This window comes from Apiospora kogelbergensis (genome assembly GCF_038363985.1).
Source record: "Apiospora kogelbergensis strain CBS 113332 chromosome Unknown utg000009l_segment0_segment0, whole genome shotgun sequence".
Lineage (NCBI taxonomy): Eukaryota > Fungi > Ascomycota > Sordariomycetes > Amphisphaeriales > Apiosporaceae > Apiospora > Apiospora kogelbergensis.
This window is the reverse complement of record NW_027117426.1, coordinates 604,974-620,234: the sequence shown is the minus strand read 5'-3', so window position 1 is coordinate 620,234 and position 15,261 is coordinate 604,974. Positions and strand designations below refer to the sequence as shown.

Genomic DNA, 15,261 nt, shown 5'->3' with positions numbered 1-15,261 from the left:
TCAGCAACAGTCGCCACGTTCGCGTTCGGGGCAGATGCAGGCCTAGATTTCATTACCCCTGACATCTGGATCTTTATTTCACGTTGGGCATAGTAGCCCCCCTCGGGCGGCCCTTGTGTGCATGGCAGCCCGCGCGATAGGCAATACTCGCATGTCGTGCCATCGACTTCACTGGCAAATTTGCACTTGCGCCGGCGAGCCCTTGGATTTTCGGTTAGCCTCGCATCTCTGTCTCCGACAAACCGCCCGACTCTACGGAACCACTTACCGGCAAGCGACACATGCAGACGGCTTGCGCATGTTGAAAGCCTTCACGGGAGACTGGATTGACTGGACTGCTGACCCACCTCCACACATACACACCTGAGGCTGTTAGCAACAGGGGCACGGTAACGCGGGGTTGTGGGGAAATACGAGTGGACAGCGCGATGATGGCCACCATAATATTCCAACGATGCAACAGGATCTCGGGTGTCAAATGGCTCACCGATGTCGAGCCCCAGACAGCAGAGAAGATGAGAGTATGCATGGAATGCCGACAAGCGGCGGAAAACTCTCTGGGCGCTTTTGATCAGGCATGGGACGGGGAATTCTGACTCGCGTTGCAATGGGCTCAGCGACGAATCGCTGTCAAAACCCTGACCCGATCAGGCAGTCACCCCCGTCCAAGCACTGCGCTACCCCCCTAGACAGCTAGCGGCGGACTACAGGCGGAAAACTCGACGAGCGTCTGTTTGCAAATTGATGGCACCAGCATGATGGGTCTTACAATCATCACATGGCCGCTTTCCACCCCCAAGCGTCCCTGTTCTCGCCTGATACTTCCCCAGGTTCAATGTCCTCCGTCTACTGGGTGACCCCAACTACGAGATGTCAACATTAGAAGCAACCGCTGACTGGCTGGATTCTCCTCCGCATACGACCATTTCTCCATGGGGCAGCGGCAAGCACCGGTACGAGCTAGCGTCTCCCCGCACACCGCATGGCTTGCTGAATCTGCTTCTAGTGAAAGACTAGGTCAACGTCCATACTAGAGTACAGTCTCTGCTCTGTTCTCCATCATTTCCTGCCAAGCCCTTGTGGGGTTTGATTCGGCTCAGCTCAGTGGCCAGGTTAAGAGGATGTCAAGCTGCTGCCATATATATTAAGATGGTCCTGCCACTTTTACGCGTCGTACCCGGTGATTGAAGATATGTCGCTTCGTTGTTTGTTCACATCATAGAAGTGGTCTCGCTTCTTCCTCCACCATGGCCACCATCGATGCTCAAGCCAAAGAGGGCCAATGGGCCGAGAAGGTCGGTACTACCACCAGCGAGCACAATGCCGCCGCCAGGGACACCAATGTCGCCATCGACAACGAGCACAAGATGACCCTCCGCCAGAGCTTCCGGTTCTGGTGGAAGGCCATCGTCTTCAGCTTCGTCATCTCCCTCTCCGTCATCATGGAGGGTTACGACACCTCTCTCATGAACAACTTCTTCCCATTCCCGGCCTTCAAGAACAAGTTCGGTGACGAGTTCGACCCGACCGACGGGGGCAAGCTTGTGTCGTCTCGGTGGCAGACCATCATCTTGAACGGTACTCAGGTAGGCTATATCGACAGATCCGTTCTTTACCGCTGTGACCTCCCCATATTGACTCGCCCCCTCCATAGGTCGGTTGCATCATTGGCCTCATCATCAATGGATATATTTCCGAGTGGCTTGGCTACAAGAAGACTATGGTCGCCACCATGCTCTTCATGATTGCGGCCATTTTCATCCCTTTCTTCTCGACGGGGTTGGAGATGTTCCTTGCAGGTGGCATGATTCAAGGCTTGCCTTGGGGCATCTTCCAGACCCTTAGTATATCTTACGCTGCGTACGACGTCCCCTTTGATTCCACTATAGTTCTCCCCAGCTAACCTGCTCAGTGATCTTTGCCCAACACATCTTCGAGGTATGCTATCGATATTCGACATATGACCCATAATCCCTTACTGACTAGTCCGAATCAGCATACATGACGTCTTGGGTAAACATGTGCTGGGTGATAGGAGGCCTTCTTTCCACTGGTATTCTACGGGGACTGTTCAACATCCAGAGCGAATGGGGCTACAAGATCCCCTTCGCCCTGCAATGGATCTGGCCTATTCCCATCATTGTCACTACGTTACTCTGCCCTGAGTCACCGTATGTACTAGCACCAAATATCTCATGCTCGTCAGATGCTAACATGAAATTAGGTGGTGGTTGGTTCGACATGGCCGCATCGACGAAGCCAAGCGCTCCGTCCAGAAGCTGATGACTCCCCAGCCCGATATCGAATTCGACCTCGACGCCCATGTCGAGATGATGATCGTTACCAACAAGTTCGAGGAGGAGATGAGCTCGGGAACCAACTACTGGCACCTCTTCAAGGGCAGTGACTTCCGACGCACCGAGGTGTCCGCCATGGCCTTCATCACCCAAGCCTTCTGCGGTGTTCCGTTTATGGGCTACGGCATTCAGTTCATGCAAAACGCTGGCTTGGATCCCGCCCACGCCTTCGACCTCGGCGTGGTCCAGAATTCCATTGGTCTCATTGGATGCATCATCGCCTGGTACACCATCGCACGCTTTGGCCGCCGAACCCTATATCTGACCGGTCTTTCTGTTATCGTTGTTGTCTTGACTATCGTCGGGTGTCTCGGGCTTGCCCCCGGCTCCAACAGAGACGCAAGCTGGGCAGTTGGCGCCTTGCTCATTATCATGCTCTTCGCCTTCCAGGTAAGCCCGCCCTCTGGTGCTTCGTATTCCTAAACGACGTTCTACTGACCCGACATCTTGAATAGTTAACTCTCGGTCCCATCTGCTACTGCATTGCAGCCGAGATTCCCAGCACGCGGCTCCGCATCAAGACGGTGGCGCTGGCGCGGGCCAGCTACAACTCGGCCGTCTTTGTCAACAACACGGTCATGCCCAAGATGGTGGGCAAGAACGACTGGAACTGGGGCGCCAAGGGCGGGTTCCTGTGGGCCGGCGTCGCCTTCGTCTTTCTGATCTGGACCTGGTTCCGCCTGCCCGAGTCGTACGGCCTCACCTACTCGGAACTCGACCTCCTGTTCGAGCACGGCGCCGGCGCCCGCGAGTTCTCCCGCGAGAAGGCCGCGATGCTCAAGCCCGCGCTGGCGGACGTGGCGATGCACAGCCAGAAGCAGGCGGGATTGCAGCATATCGAGACGACGGTTTAGTTTCTAGGGGATTTGAGGTATCTAATACATTGTATATACAGCTACTAAATAACAAGTTAAGTAATATAATTTCTAGATTTATATTCTCTTATAGACTCATTGGTTTCCTAGGGACTCTTTCCTCGTCATATAACCAATCGTGCTTGGCCTCGGGCTGCTTGAAGGGCCTCTCAGCCGGACCCCAGTGACAATAGCGGCGCTATGCGGCTGCAGTAGGAAATATGCTGGTAGATAGGGTACGATGTATCTATACATGATCTTGTCGTACCATCGGCGCCATGACAGCAAACGGATCATATTCTGGCTCTCTTCCACCAGAGTCGTTACTTTCCCGACTGAGGCATTCTCAACATCCTCAAACGCCTGGCTCAGACTGGGGAGTGGCCACGACGGCATGTTTGCCAAGTCTGTTCCAAGATGCTCTTGTAGGGCATTGACGAGCAATGCACAGGAGTCAATACAGCTGTTGCCACCCTGGCCGGCGACCGGATTGAACTTGTGTACTGCATCGCCAATAGCGATGATACGGCCGGAGGACCACTTGCGGAGGGTGTAGTGGGGAAGGGCCGTGACGCCGCTGCGAATGAGATTGTCGAACAACTCTTGCATACGGACGCCGTTGTCACCGAAGACGACATCGCGAAAACGATCCAGCACTCGTTCTTTGTCCTCCTTGGTGAAACGGGGGGATGTCGTCGATGGAGCATTTCTGCTGCGAGGTGGGCAGTGTCCACGTACAAAAGAAATACATCTCGTCGTCGAGCCCGCGACCGAGGACGACCTGGCCGTCCTGCAACGAAATCAAAGCGCCCGCGCCGGGCTCGACGGTTTCCGTGACGACCGGCGTGCACTTGCTGGCGGCGAAGAAGCAGCCGTATTCGCACCCGACATCCCCCCTGTCCGCTTCGGGGACGCACTGCGGATCGGTCAGGTCGGCGTGCCTCCACATCTCCTTCCGGACGGTGCTGTGCACGCCGTCGCAGCCGACGACGATCTGCGCCTCGTACGCAGAGCCGTCGTCCGTGTGCACGAGCACGCCCTCGGGCAACGAGTCGATGCGGGTCACCCGCTTGTTGACCAGGAGCCGTTGCTGCGGCTCGGCCACGGCTTCGTGCAGCGCGCGCAGGATCCGATGGCGCGACGACCAGAGCAGGCTGTATCCGTGCCGGCGCCGGAAGATGTCGCCGAAGTTGCTCCGCCTCAGGCTCTGCCCCGTCACGCCGTCGCGGTAGTCAAGGATGCCCTGTGGCAGCCCCGCCGATTGCAGTTTGTCGAGGATGCCGAGCTGGTCCAGAATCCGCTGGCCGTGCGGGAACAGCAGGATGCTCGCGCCCACGTCAGGTGCAATGCTTCCATACGCTTCGAGCAGTACGTAGTCGACTTTCAGGTGCTGGAGACACAGGGCGAGTGTGAGGCCGGTGATGCCGCCGCCAACGATGACGACTTGGTGTTTGGTGTGTTTTTCCGCCATGATCAGAGCAACGAAGTTTGGGTTATAGGCTGTCGCTGAGACTAGACTGTATAGTCGACATATCGTCGTATTGGGAGATTCTCGACTGGGTAGGGAAACTAGTGGTGATATATGTATCTAAAGCAAGATTTCGTCGAACAAGGGCTAAGCTGGCTGACCTTGGCAGGGAAGGGAAATGTCGGCCGAGCGGGATTGTAAAGAACCCCGACGACATGGTTTACACGGTCATGCGATAACGGTTTCCTCGGAAGGGGATACTTTGACTTTCGGCAGGGACACCGGCATGTGAGTGATTCCACAACAGTAAATATATATTGTGCGCGTCCAGCTTCTCGTCGTCGGCCTCCTAGGGGCCCGGATTAAATCAACCGCGGAATTTCAAACTCTATACTGCACAGGATCCAGAGCAAGGGTACACCGCTTCTGATACCAATAGTTGCGCTAGTGCGCTATATGGCTAGTCCTACAATGTATCCCTACAGCATCAGTGTGGATAGGCGGCAGGAACCTTAGCCAGACTCGTATCCCTAGCTTAAACTATAAAGCTTAAATATTGTTCCATCCTAATATACTATTCTCACGTTAGCCTCTACCAGAATAATCTCAGCTCCAGCGACGAGGTCAGCATCGTTTACCTAGGCAACCTATAATAACAGTTCACTGCTGGCCCTCTTCCTTCTTGGAAAATGCCTTGGGCGCAAATTTTAGCCACGTCAGGCTTTCCATCGTCGCCAGAATCGCTACCGCACTGTAGAACACTACCCGACCACGTCTTGTCGACACGATGTCGCTGACCTTGAATGCTGGGATTTGGGGCTCTTCGTCTTGGGTGTTGCGATTCGTTTTTTTGGTCAAACGTCTTGTCGAGGAGAATGCCGCATGCTGCTGCTGCGTATTGCGGTGTGGGTGCAGGCGCCGTAGTGGGAGAGTTGCTGTCCTGCTGATATGGGGCAACATCTTGGAGCGAGATAGCATTGTTAGTGAAGAAAGGTAACTGAGTCTACAGGTTTGTGAGTAGAAAACTGTTTGAAATACGCGGGGTGGTGTAAAACGGTCGCGGTGCATCCACCTAAGTCGGGTCATCAATCATGCCGAGTCTGACTTCTATGGAAACCCCTTTCTTTAGCTCAATCATCGGTCTTTTATTTTTTCCTTTAACTTCATCATTCTACATTTCTGTAGTTTTACCAATGGGACCCCCAAAAGATGGAAAGGAGAAGAGACAGCTGCGAAGGTAGCTATTAACATCGTCTGCAAGACCTACAAGCCACTAATATATTGGATGGTCGAGGCACGGGATGGCGAGATTATGCTCCATGACAGAATTTCAGCTTATTCCAGAATTTCTTGGAATAGGATCTTTGTGTTTGCTTGAATTGATGTTGGGTCCTTTCTTGGCAAACGAGTAGTGGAAACAACGTACACTTTATCAGAGTGGTGAATGTAGCATCTGGGAACAGTAACCGCGCGCGTACCTCTCTACTGACAAACCACTACCCAACTCATAAATGACAGTTGAGAATTCGATTATTGTACGTGGCTGGTCCGCCTCTATCCCAAGAATACGTGACAAAGAAAATTCAAGCTGTCATATTTGAGCTCAACTGGCAGTTGCCTCTTAGACATAGAACCAACACACCCACAATTGAAAAGTCACCCAGCACCTCACTTGACCGAGACCTGCGCAGTCAATACCTCCTTCTCTTTAAACGCGCACTCACCCATGACAATGGAGTCTCAGGCTGGACCTGGATCTTCCGAGCTACCCTACCCTTTGGAGGAGGGAATGCCGGAGATACCAGAGCTCACCAAAGCCCACGTTGACAACGACAAGGACCCCTTCGCCTTCCTCGAGGTCTTCGACATCGTCTTCCTGATCGACGACTCGGAGTCGATGAAGCCGCACTGGCACGAGGTCATCGCCCTGATCTGCGCCGTCGTGCCCATCTGCTGCGAGCGCGACCACAACGGCATCGACCTCTATTTCTTGAACCACCGACCCCGTGGCCACTCGTTCTTCTCCTCTGTCGAGAAAAGCGGCTACCGCAACATCGGCATCGCAGTCGGCTCGCCTCTGCAAAGCGACAACGTGGCTGGGATCTTCCACCAGGTCAAGCCGCAGGGACGTTGCAAGGTACGTATCTTTGATATTCCCTCCAATCTTTCAAACAAAAGCGATGATGCTAACGATGGGAATATCATGATAGTTGGGCGCCCGCTTGAAGGAGATCCTACTCGACAAGTACATCAAAGAGTACAGCTTCCTGACGCCGCTCCACCGCAACCGCCGCTGCAAGCGCCCGATGAACCTGATCGTGGTGACGGCGGGCCACCGCGAGGACGCCATCTACGAGACGCTGGCGGCGGCGGCGCGCGAGCTCGACCGGCTGCGCGCGCCCGCGTACCAGGCCGGGGTGCAGCTGTTCCAGGTGGGCAGAGACCCCGCCGTGAGCGCGGGCCTCCGCGCCGACGACGACATGTACAAGACCGAGGGCACGCGCGACATGGTCGACACGGTCACCTGGAACGCCGGCCGGCCGGGCGTCCTGTCGGCCGACGGCGTGCTCAAGGTCGTGCTGGGCGCCGTTTCGCGGTCGCTGGACCGAGCTACGGTTACGCCCGCGGGGCAGCTGGTCGTGGAGGAACGGCGGGAGTAAGCGCAGAAGGGTACTGCCCGTGTTACTAAATTAGTAGCGGCTTGCATCTCCTGACGTACAAATGTGGAAAGTCGCTTCAAGACGTACAGTCAGTGGCCTAATGTTTTAGAGGGAGAATAACTTGGCAGGGAATGGAGGAACAACTACGGGAGACGTCGCGTTTAGCTTCCTACTACTTAGAAGCAGACATCATCACGAATGAACTGATGGGATGAACAAGGCGATGTCGCGATTCGTGAGCGAGGGGCTAACATGCCCTACCTGGGGCTATTAATAGGATCGACGTCCCGGGAGGACGGATTTCCTTCGTTTTAGCGCGCGCGATGCCGACCAACCGATGCCACACCTACGTAAGAAAGAAACGACACCTCCCCGTACCACACTCAGTCGGGTCTTTTTGCAAGAATGCGACCCTCATACATGCATCTGACAGGCAGGCTGACCTCTGCGCGACGTCCGGGAAATATCCCCCTATCACCAACACCGGACATGCATGCATCTCCAACCCATTGCCAATGGGAAACAGGGTGTAAGACTTGGCAGTGCGGTCGAGCGCACATTCCTTCCAAGCTATCTTACCCTCTTGGCGGAGTGGCTAGTGACGCACCGGCGAAAGCCCGTTCCGCCATGTGTGCAATGAAACGTCCACTCGAGACAGATCTGTTTGCAACGATGCGGCAAGGCGCTGACTGTCGCCAATTGACTGAACGACGGGCTGGCCTAGTCTCTGGCCCAACGATGCACAGCCTAAGCACATAAGCGTGCTAGAGGTAAACATATTTGTTTTCAAGGGGAGGCAGCTAGGCTGGCTGGCAGGAGGGACGTAACGCTTGCATGAAAGGCGCGTGTCCATTTTAATCTATTGGGCCACTTTAGCCTTAGCCAGAGGATCGGACTGCTTTTAGCCTCGCCGCTTGCCCTCTCCCGGTGCTGACGCTGGTCTACGCACCCACGTCACCTTGACTGCAGGTCTCCCCTACCCCCCCCATCGCCCCTAGGACCCCCCAAATCACAGGCGATCAACGGCAATGTCTCAATCCGGGGGCTTGGGGGGCTGGGCAGCGAAAGCCTGGCTGACTGACAGCCCGTTTCGTTTGCTTGCTTGGGTTTGATTGATTCTTCTTTTTTCCAAATAAGCTGTTGCTGCTGTTTCTGATCGAGCTTACGGTCTCCAAACGCATTTCCTAATCGCTATTGTCGCGCCCAAGTTCGTACGACCAACGCCTGACACGATGGTGCTGAAAAAGAAGGAGGTCTTCACCATCATAACGCCAATACCAGGGTATGTGGTTTCCAGGGTCTCGGCGGAGTTGCGCCCACCCCATCTTCCTTCCTCGAGCATGGGTCCGTTTTTTCTAACTGACGTCCGCGACAGATTCATCCCGCGCGTACGTAGCATAGCTTCCTTAGACGGATTCTTGCGATTCTAACTTCCCCAGGCTCTCGCGATTGATATCCTCCATGCTCACAAAGATAAGTCCAGCCCCTTGTCCTTACTAATCGGCAAAACCGCAGACCATAGCTAACATAGCAGTTCACAGGTCATTGAGTTGAACCCACTCGTCACCGGCTTCAAACCCATCAAAGCACCCCGAGATGCGCCTTCCGACGAATACTACTCGACCTGGTACGAGATTACCGAGCGCATCCAATATATCCCCGGCCTCGGAAAGCTAGGCTCCGGCACCATCAGCTTCAATGGCTGCTTCCACGACATGCCCTGGGGCCTCCAGTCACACATCTACGTCGGTAGTCCAGCCAACGTAGACCTGCGCAACAAGTACCGGATCGCGGGCAACCAGCCTGGCGTCGAAGCGCCCGGGCCGCAAGAGATGGGACTGGCGGCATTGGGCGCACCGAAAGACGGACTCTACTTGCACGAGGATATCGAGATAAAATGTAACTTCGCTATGGTTAGCTTCGTCAAAGCCCAGCTCAAGGCGGCCAGCAAGGAGATGGTCAATCGCATCATCAAGAAGGCCGAGCTGCTCGATGCCGGTGTTTTGTCGGCCATGATAGAGGACGGCAAGTTGCGCACAGTCAACCCGAACGATAGATCGACGACCTCTACAATACCCCGGTGCGGGCGCAGGGTCTGCGCCGAATTCGCCCCCGCTAGGATCGCCTGGCATTCCTTACACAGTTCCGCGCCCGTTGACTATGCAGCCGCAGCCATACGGTAGCAGACCGGGCACGTCCGGCTCGCAGGCCCCTGCGTACCAGGCGGGCCAGAAAGCCAACCACCAGCGCTACTCGGAACTTCCGTACTCGAACGCGCCGCCCGCCGTCGTCATGGAGCTGCCGGGCGACTATCCGCCACCCGCGTCAAGTTTGCAGCCCGGCCAACCCTCGCCGGGTTTTGCGCAGAGCTCCACCAAATCCGACCAGTCCTACAAATCGTCGCCCGATCCGAACGGCAACTGGCGCTGGTCGCAAGCCAGCCCAGCCCCGGCCTGCAGCAGTCGCGGCCCACTTCGATGTCCTCGGAGGGCGGGGGCAGCATCGGCGTTGCGTCGCCAGGACTTGACAACAAAGGGTTCACCAACGAGCTGTCCACGCATTCCGAGACGCGCGAGGAGCACACGCCGGCGCCGCTGCGCGTGAAGCACCCCAGTCACTATCCGTACAACCCTGCCGACTATGCTCAGGTGGGGTATGGGGATAGGTAAGGGAGGGACGGGTTGTGTTGATTGATGACTGAGATACCACGCGGGACGCCAGTGGTCACTGACGCCCCGAAATAGCTGATGCAATGCGGTTGTACTACATAGTTTGCTCTCTGTGCGGGGGCTACCATCTTATACCAACGGTCGGCGTTATTGGATTTCGTTGTGATCAGGAATAAAGGGGTCTCGGGATTTAGGGGATATACCAAAAGGCAAAATTGGAGAGTGCTTTCTCTTTTCCTGACCAAAGTCCGTTGTGTCTCATACAGTGAACCCCACATGTGATCAAGTGTCCCTTGCAGTAAGATCTGGTTTCTTGTACCTGGCTTACTTTACTTAGAGAGATCTACTGACCTGCAGGTAATGTCTTTCGGCGCCATGACTCATCCGGCGATGCAGTTCTCGTGTGCCCAATTGGAAACCCCCGCATCATTGAGCATCCCCAAGTCGCCACGCCTGCTGCGAATTAGTCTCAAGCCCATCATTATATATCAGGACGACCCAGAGCCCCCATCCAGAACAACCCAACGCCAATGCTTCACTCTAGCTTCCCTCTCACCCTGGACTGAACACGAAAATGTCCAGCAGCCCGCGGTTTACCCTCTACCCGGCCCAGCCGGCCGACATCCCCCAGCTCGCCGCCATCTCGGCCCGCGCCTTCGCGCGCGACGCCAACACCCAGATGAAAGCGCAGGGCCAGAAGCCCGGCGCCTTCGAGCACGGCATGGCAGCGGGGCTGCGCATGTGGATCGGCCTGCCGCCGTCGCGCTGCGTCGTCCTCAAGGCGGTCGAGCGCCATGGCGACGGTGACGGTGACGGCGCCGGCCGCATCGCGGGGTGGGTCTGCTGGGGGTCCGCGGCGCGGAGCTGGCGCTGCCTTCTGCGGATGACGAAGAGGAGTCGCTGGTCGTCGCAAGGGGCCCGGATCAGGACGGACAAGCAGCAGCAGCATCAGACCCGGCGGCGGAACAGCGGCAGGATCAGGAGCAGCAGCAGGTCGCTGCGCCCGACGAGGAGGCCGCTTCCCGCATCGAGCGGTTCGAGACGATGACGAGCGAGCACCTCGCCGCGTTCCAGAAGAAGGTCATGCCCGAGGGCACGCGCTGCATGTACATCATCGCCGCGGCCGTGGACCCGGCGGCGCAGGGGCGCGGGGTCGGGTCGCGGCTGGTGCGGTGGGGGACGGAGCAGGCGGACCGGAACGGGGTGTTCTGCTGGGTCCACGCCTCGGAGGCGGGATGGAGGATGTTCGAGGGGAAGGGGTTCGTGGAGGTGGAGAGGTTGACGATCGATTTGGATGAGTGGGCGGTGGGGAGGAGGGAGGGTGACGATGGGGGTTGGGGAGAGTATACGCTTCGGTATATGGTTCGTCAGGCTGGGGGAGGTGAGGGTAGGGGGTTCTGGTCACCATCGTGGTCGGAAATGGGTGGAGCTGTGTAGACGAGCAGTCGTCAAACAGGAGTGGAAGTGTTAATATGTGTTGACTGTACTTTGATTCAGGGGATCTCGACATGTCGGATTAGTTCATAAGGCTGCTCGCATCGAGCGGACGGACCCTTGGCATCAGCAATCAGCCCAGTTAGTTATGTGTATGCGCATCGTTGTGGTTGAGGTTTGCATCCGATGTTTAGGGGCAGCCAACAGTTTGCCCCCACCCCACTTATGGTGAGAACCCGGTGGGGAACTGATTGTAGCCTGTGCCGCCAGCATTTTCTCAACTTGAGAATATTATCATCAATCACGGCGCCAACAGTCACGACTCCCAGTCACGACTGCAATGTTTGCGCCATCAAATCGACATCGATGAATGTAGTTGGGAAAGCCGCTTTCGGGGCGCGCAGCTCTGCGCGGCGGATCTTGGGCCATGTTTTGCGAGAGCGCGCTGCACCCAGTCGCAGACTTCTCGGCACTGACGCCGTCACAGCAACAGCGGCAGCAGCGCCTGTTGTCGCCGCCGCTGCCGCCTCCCTGAAAACGGCGAGGCCGGTCGTCGGCGAGACCAAGACCCCTCCCGCTCGTCGCGAACTGTTACCTATAAAGATGCCAATGACAACCAATGGTGTCAAGGCCTTCTTCGTCGACACGCCCGCCGGGGTGTCGGACGTCGTGGGTCGCCTGTCGGCCGTGACCCGCGACGACTGCCTCTACGTCGATCTCGAGGGCGTGGATCTCTCGCGATACGGCACCGTCTCGCTCCTCATCATCTACTGTCCCACCGCGCGCCAGATTTTCGTCCTCGACGTCTTCATGCTGCAAGCCGCGGCCTTTGACACGCAGGGCCCGGGCGACAGCGGCCTCAGCATCCGGGGCATTCTCGAGTCCAAAGAGTACTGCAAGGCATTCTTCGACGTGCGCAACGACTCTGACGCGCTGTTCCATCACTACGGTGTCGGGCTGCGGAACGTCGAGGACCTCCAGCTGATGGAGAACGCCACGCGGCCCGACGGCCAGCGCAACATCATCAACGGGCTGGCCAAGAGCATGGGTTGGAGGGGTATTCTGTCCAGGGCAGAGAGGGCCCAGTGGGACCGCTGCAAGACGGCGGGCAAGGCAATGTTCAACCCGGCGACAGGGGGCTCATTCGATGTCTTCAACGCGCGCCCGCTAGACCCCGCCATCCTCTCCTACTGCGTCGGCGACGTCTACTATCTCCCGCGGCTGCGGAAGAAGCATTGGGGCTCGCTGTCCCAAGCTTGGAGACTGAAGCTCCAAAAAGCGACCCAGGCTCGCGTCTTGGAGTCGCAGCAGAAAGATTTCGACCCCCATTCGATAGACAAGATCAGGAGCCCGTGGGAAGATCCGCTTGATTGGGTGCCGTTGAATGAATACAAAGCCCCGGTCGGCAGTCACGCATACAGGGCCCCGGTCGGCAGCCACGCAGAGAGTTCTCCTCCACCCAGACCCAGAAGAGACATAAATTATAAGGGCATACCTTTTTGAGGCCTGGGCTGTAATCCTGTCAGCGCTATGTGGTTCATTAGGATCGTACTTATATTTCGACACTCCCCCCCGTTGAAGAGTCGAAATGAGAGTTTAACACGAAAAGACTTCCGGCTCCTCGTTCATTGAAACCGCCAACGCTGGTTTCATAACCTAGGCCCTTTACATCATGGTCGCGTACTACGAGATTTGTACTTTCACAGCCACCATCACGTGTCACTATAAAGCCGCTACAATTGCGGCACTGGAGGGGGATTGCGTCGCTTTGAAGCCTTTCAGCAACCCCTTGTACAATCATGCAGTGTAATTTTAACAACTCGTCCTGTAGCTGAAGTAAGGGACTAAGATGCCTGCATTTACCGTATGTAGTACCAACACAGCAGAATGGTCTGGTCCGTGTGCAATACAACCAAGCATCCCATCAATCATAGGTAATCTACGGAGGTCACCGCCAAAAGTTGGCGTATGGTAGGCCAGCTGACATACCCGTCTTGGCGACAAGGGAGGAGGGACCAGACTTTTGGCGGCGACCTCCGTATAAAACAAGAAACAGCAATCACTGCTGCCTGGGAACCTGCGCTTCCCCTGGTCAAAGCCACTCAGCCCAGTCTGCACTCTTCTCTTCTAGCTTACGCCCGTCTCTCGCCAAACAAACCATTGCGACCCTCGACCTCCCACCAGGCACCATGGTCAAAACGGGCCCGTCCAGCTTCCGTGTCATCATCGTCGGCGCTGGCCCTGTGGGCTTGTACCTGGCACACGCCCTCTCCAGAGCCGGCATCGATTACGTCGTACTCGAACAGCACGAGTCGGTGCGCCGGTGGCAAGGCGCCGGCGTTCTTCTGTGGCCGCAGACTTTGAGGCTACTGAACCAGATTGGGCTCTACGAGAAAGCCGAGGAGATATTTACCGTTAGCCACATCATGACAGACCTACTCACCGGGAATGGCCGCGTCATCAAGTCAACACCATTGTGGTCCATGTTGGGAGAACAGTGAGTCACCCCGCCAACTCCGAGGTAGCTCCTGCGTATTGAAGTTTCTACCAACCAGGCATACCTACCCTATGGCCGGACTCTCCCGCGGACAGTTGATCGACCTGCTCTACGAGTCTCTGCCCGGTAAAGAGACGCGGGTGAAGAATGGCGCAGCTGTCTCTGGCATAGAGACGCATGAAAAGGGCGTTAAAGTCGATCTGAAAGATGGCAGTACCGAAGAGGGCTCTATCGTCATCGGGGTTGATGGCGTCCACAGCAAGACGCGCCAGATCATGCAACAGCAGCTAGCTCTGACACCGCCCGACGCGTGGCCCATGACCGCGACCTACCACGGCCTCTACGGCTTCTTTCATCCATTCCCTGGCTTCGAGCCCGGCACCTTCTACCAGTCGCGCAGCACCGGACTCGTGTCTCAGATCATGGTAGGGGTTGACCGGGGCCACTTTGCCGTTCTGCGGCCCGTTGTCCCTCCCAGGGCCGAATCGAAGCGGTACACGACCGAAGACCGGGACCGTTTCGCCGCGGAGCAGGCGAGCATCATGGTCGCGCCCGGCGTTTCGTTCGGGGACGTATGGGCGGCCACGGCGAAGAACACGGCGGCCATGGTGGATCAGGAGGAAGGCTACTGCGACCGGTGGCACCACGAGCGCGTCGTGCTCGCGGGAGACGCGGTGCACAAGGCCACGTCCGTCACGGGGCTGGGTGTTAACACGGGCATCGGCTCGGCGGCCGTGCTGGCCAACGAGCTGCACCGCGTCCTGGAAGCCGACCCGGACCCGAGCACGGCGGTCCTCGCGGACGCGTTCGCCCGCTACCAGCGGATCCGCACCCCGGAGGCCAGTCGGCTGCACACCATGGGCCGGGAACAGATCCGTGGGGTCACCTGGGCGACTTGGCTGGACTGGTTCTGGGATCGGTTCGTCAAGCCCTGGATCAGCGCTGACAGAATCGTGGCTAGGCTGGCGGGGTTTGTTCAAAGAGGACAGATACTGGACTACGTGCCCTTCGTCGACCGGGAGGTCCGGGTGCCTTGGAAACACATCCCACCTGCCCCTGCGTAGCTTTGTTGGGCTTCGAGGCTCAGAAGGACCTCCAGAGAGAATACCCAATAAAGCTGTAGACAGAAACTAGCAGCTTGGTGAATCGACGTGTGGTAAGCGTGGTTCGTCCCACGCATACGGCTGCCGATCTTATCATGCTGGCAGTTACCCTTTGCGTGCGGCAATGGAAATTCGTGTTACACATAAAAACCATCTCCCATTATGCCTCATACCTTGAAAACACTTTCCAACTTCCGACGAGTGGCTGTTCGCCCATCC

General features: G+C 56.8%; 8 protein-coding genes across 8 annotated transcripts; 6 read left to right on the top strand and 2 right to left on the bottom strand.

Annotated features, from left to right (window-relative positions):
- Window positions 1-1,223: 1,223 nt before the first annotated feature.
- Window positions 1,224-3,211, top strand: PG998_013257 (uncharacterized protein; the record flags this gene model as incomplete). Its single annotated transcript, XM_066880073.1, has 6 exons — window positions 1,224-1,586; window positions 1,655-1,860; window positions 1,913-1,938; window positions 1,997-2,171; window positions 2,225-2,747; window positions 2,813-3,211. Coding segments are annotated over 6 exons (1,692 nt in total), but the record flags the coding sequence as incomplete, so codon positions are not given.
- A 96-nt stretch (window positions 3,212-3,307) lies between these two features.
- PG998_013256 (uncharacterized protein) lies at window positions 3,308-4,682 on the bottom strand (the record flags this gene model as incomplete). The annotated part of the gene is made up of 2 exons (XM_066880072.1): window positions 3,308-3,923; window positions 3,961-4,682. 2 exons carry the CDS (start codon window positions 4,680-4,682, stop codon window positions 3,308-3,310), a joined length of 1,338 nt encoding a protein of 445 aa, XP_066724211.1.
- A 657-nt stretch (window positions 4,683-5,339) lies between these two features.
- On the bottom strand, window positions 5,340-5,657 carry PG998_013255 (uncharacterized protein; the record flags this gene model as incomplete). Its single annotated transcript, XM_066880071.1, has 1 exon — window positions 5,340-5,657. One exon carries the CDS (start codon window positions 5,655-5,657, stop codon window positions 5,340-5,342), a length of 318 nt encoding a protein of 105 aa, XP_066724210.1.
- A 754-nt stretch (window positions 5,658-6,411) lies between these two features.
- Window positions 6,412-7,339, top strand: PG998_013254 (uncharacterized protein; the record flags this gene model as incomplete). The annotated part of the gene is made up of 2 exons (XM_066880070.1): window positions 6,412-6,816; window positions 6,890-7,339. 2 exons carry the CDS (start codon window positions 6,412-6,414, stop codon window positions 7,337-7,339), a joined length of 855 nt encoding a protein of 284 aa, XP_066724209.1.
- Window positions 7,340-8,571: 1,232 nt separating this feature from the next.
- PG998_013253 (uncharacterized protein) lies at window positions 8,572-10,008 on the top strand (the record flags this gene model as incomplete). The annotated part of the gene is made up of 5 exons (XM_066880069.1): window positions 8,572-8,621; window positions 8,715-8,727; window positions 8,881-9,432; window positions 9,512-9,668; window positions 9,728-10,008. 5 exons carry the CDS (start codon window positions 8,572-8,574, stop codon window positions 10,006-10,008), a joined length of 1,053 nt encoding a protein of 350 aa, XP_066724208.1.
- A 574-nt stretch (window positions 10,009-10,582) lies between these two features.
- Window positions 10,583-11,445, top strand: PG998_013252 (GNAT family acetyltransferase; the record flags this gene model as incomplete). Its single annotated transcript, XM_066880068.1, has 2 exons — window positions 10,583-10,846; window positions 10,873-11,445. The coding sequence occupies 2 exons, from the start codon at window positions 10,583-10,585 to the stop codon at window positions 11,443-11,445; spliced, it is 837 nt and encodes a 278-aa protein (XP_066724207.1).
- Window positions 11,446-11,808: 363 nt separating this feature from the next.
- PG998_013251 (3'-5' exonuclease) lies at window positions 11,809-12,945 on the top strand (the record flags this gene model as incomplete). The annotated part of the gene is made up of 1 exon (XM_066880067.1): window positions 11,809-12,945. The coding sequence occupies one exon, from the start codon at window positions 11,809-11,811 to the stop codon at window positions 12,943-12,945; it is 1,137 nt and encodes a 378-aa protein (XP_066724206.1).
- Window positions 12,946-13,631: 686 nt separating this feature from the next.
- PG998_013250 (uncharacterized protein) lies at window positions 13,632-15,003 on the top strand (the record flags this gene model as incomplete). The annotated part of the gene is made up of 2 exons (XM_066880066.1): window positions 13,632-13,939; window positions 13,998-15,003. 2 exons carry the CDS (start codon window positions 13,632-13,634, stop codon window positions 15,001-15,003), a joined length of 1,314 nt encoding a protein of 437 aa, XP_066724205.1.
- Window positions 15,004-15,261: the final 258 nt, after the last annotated feature.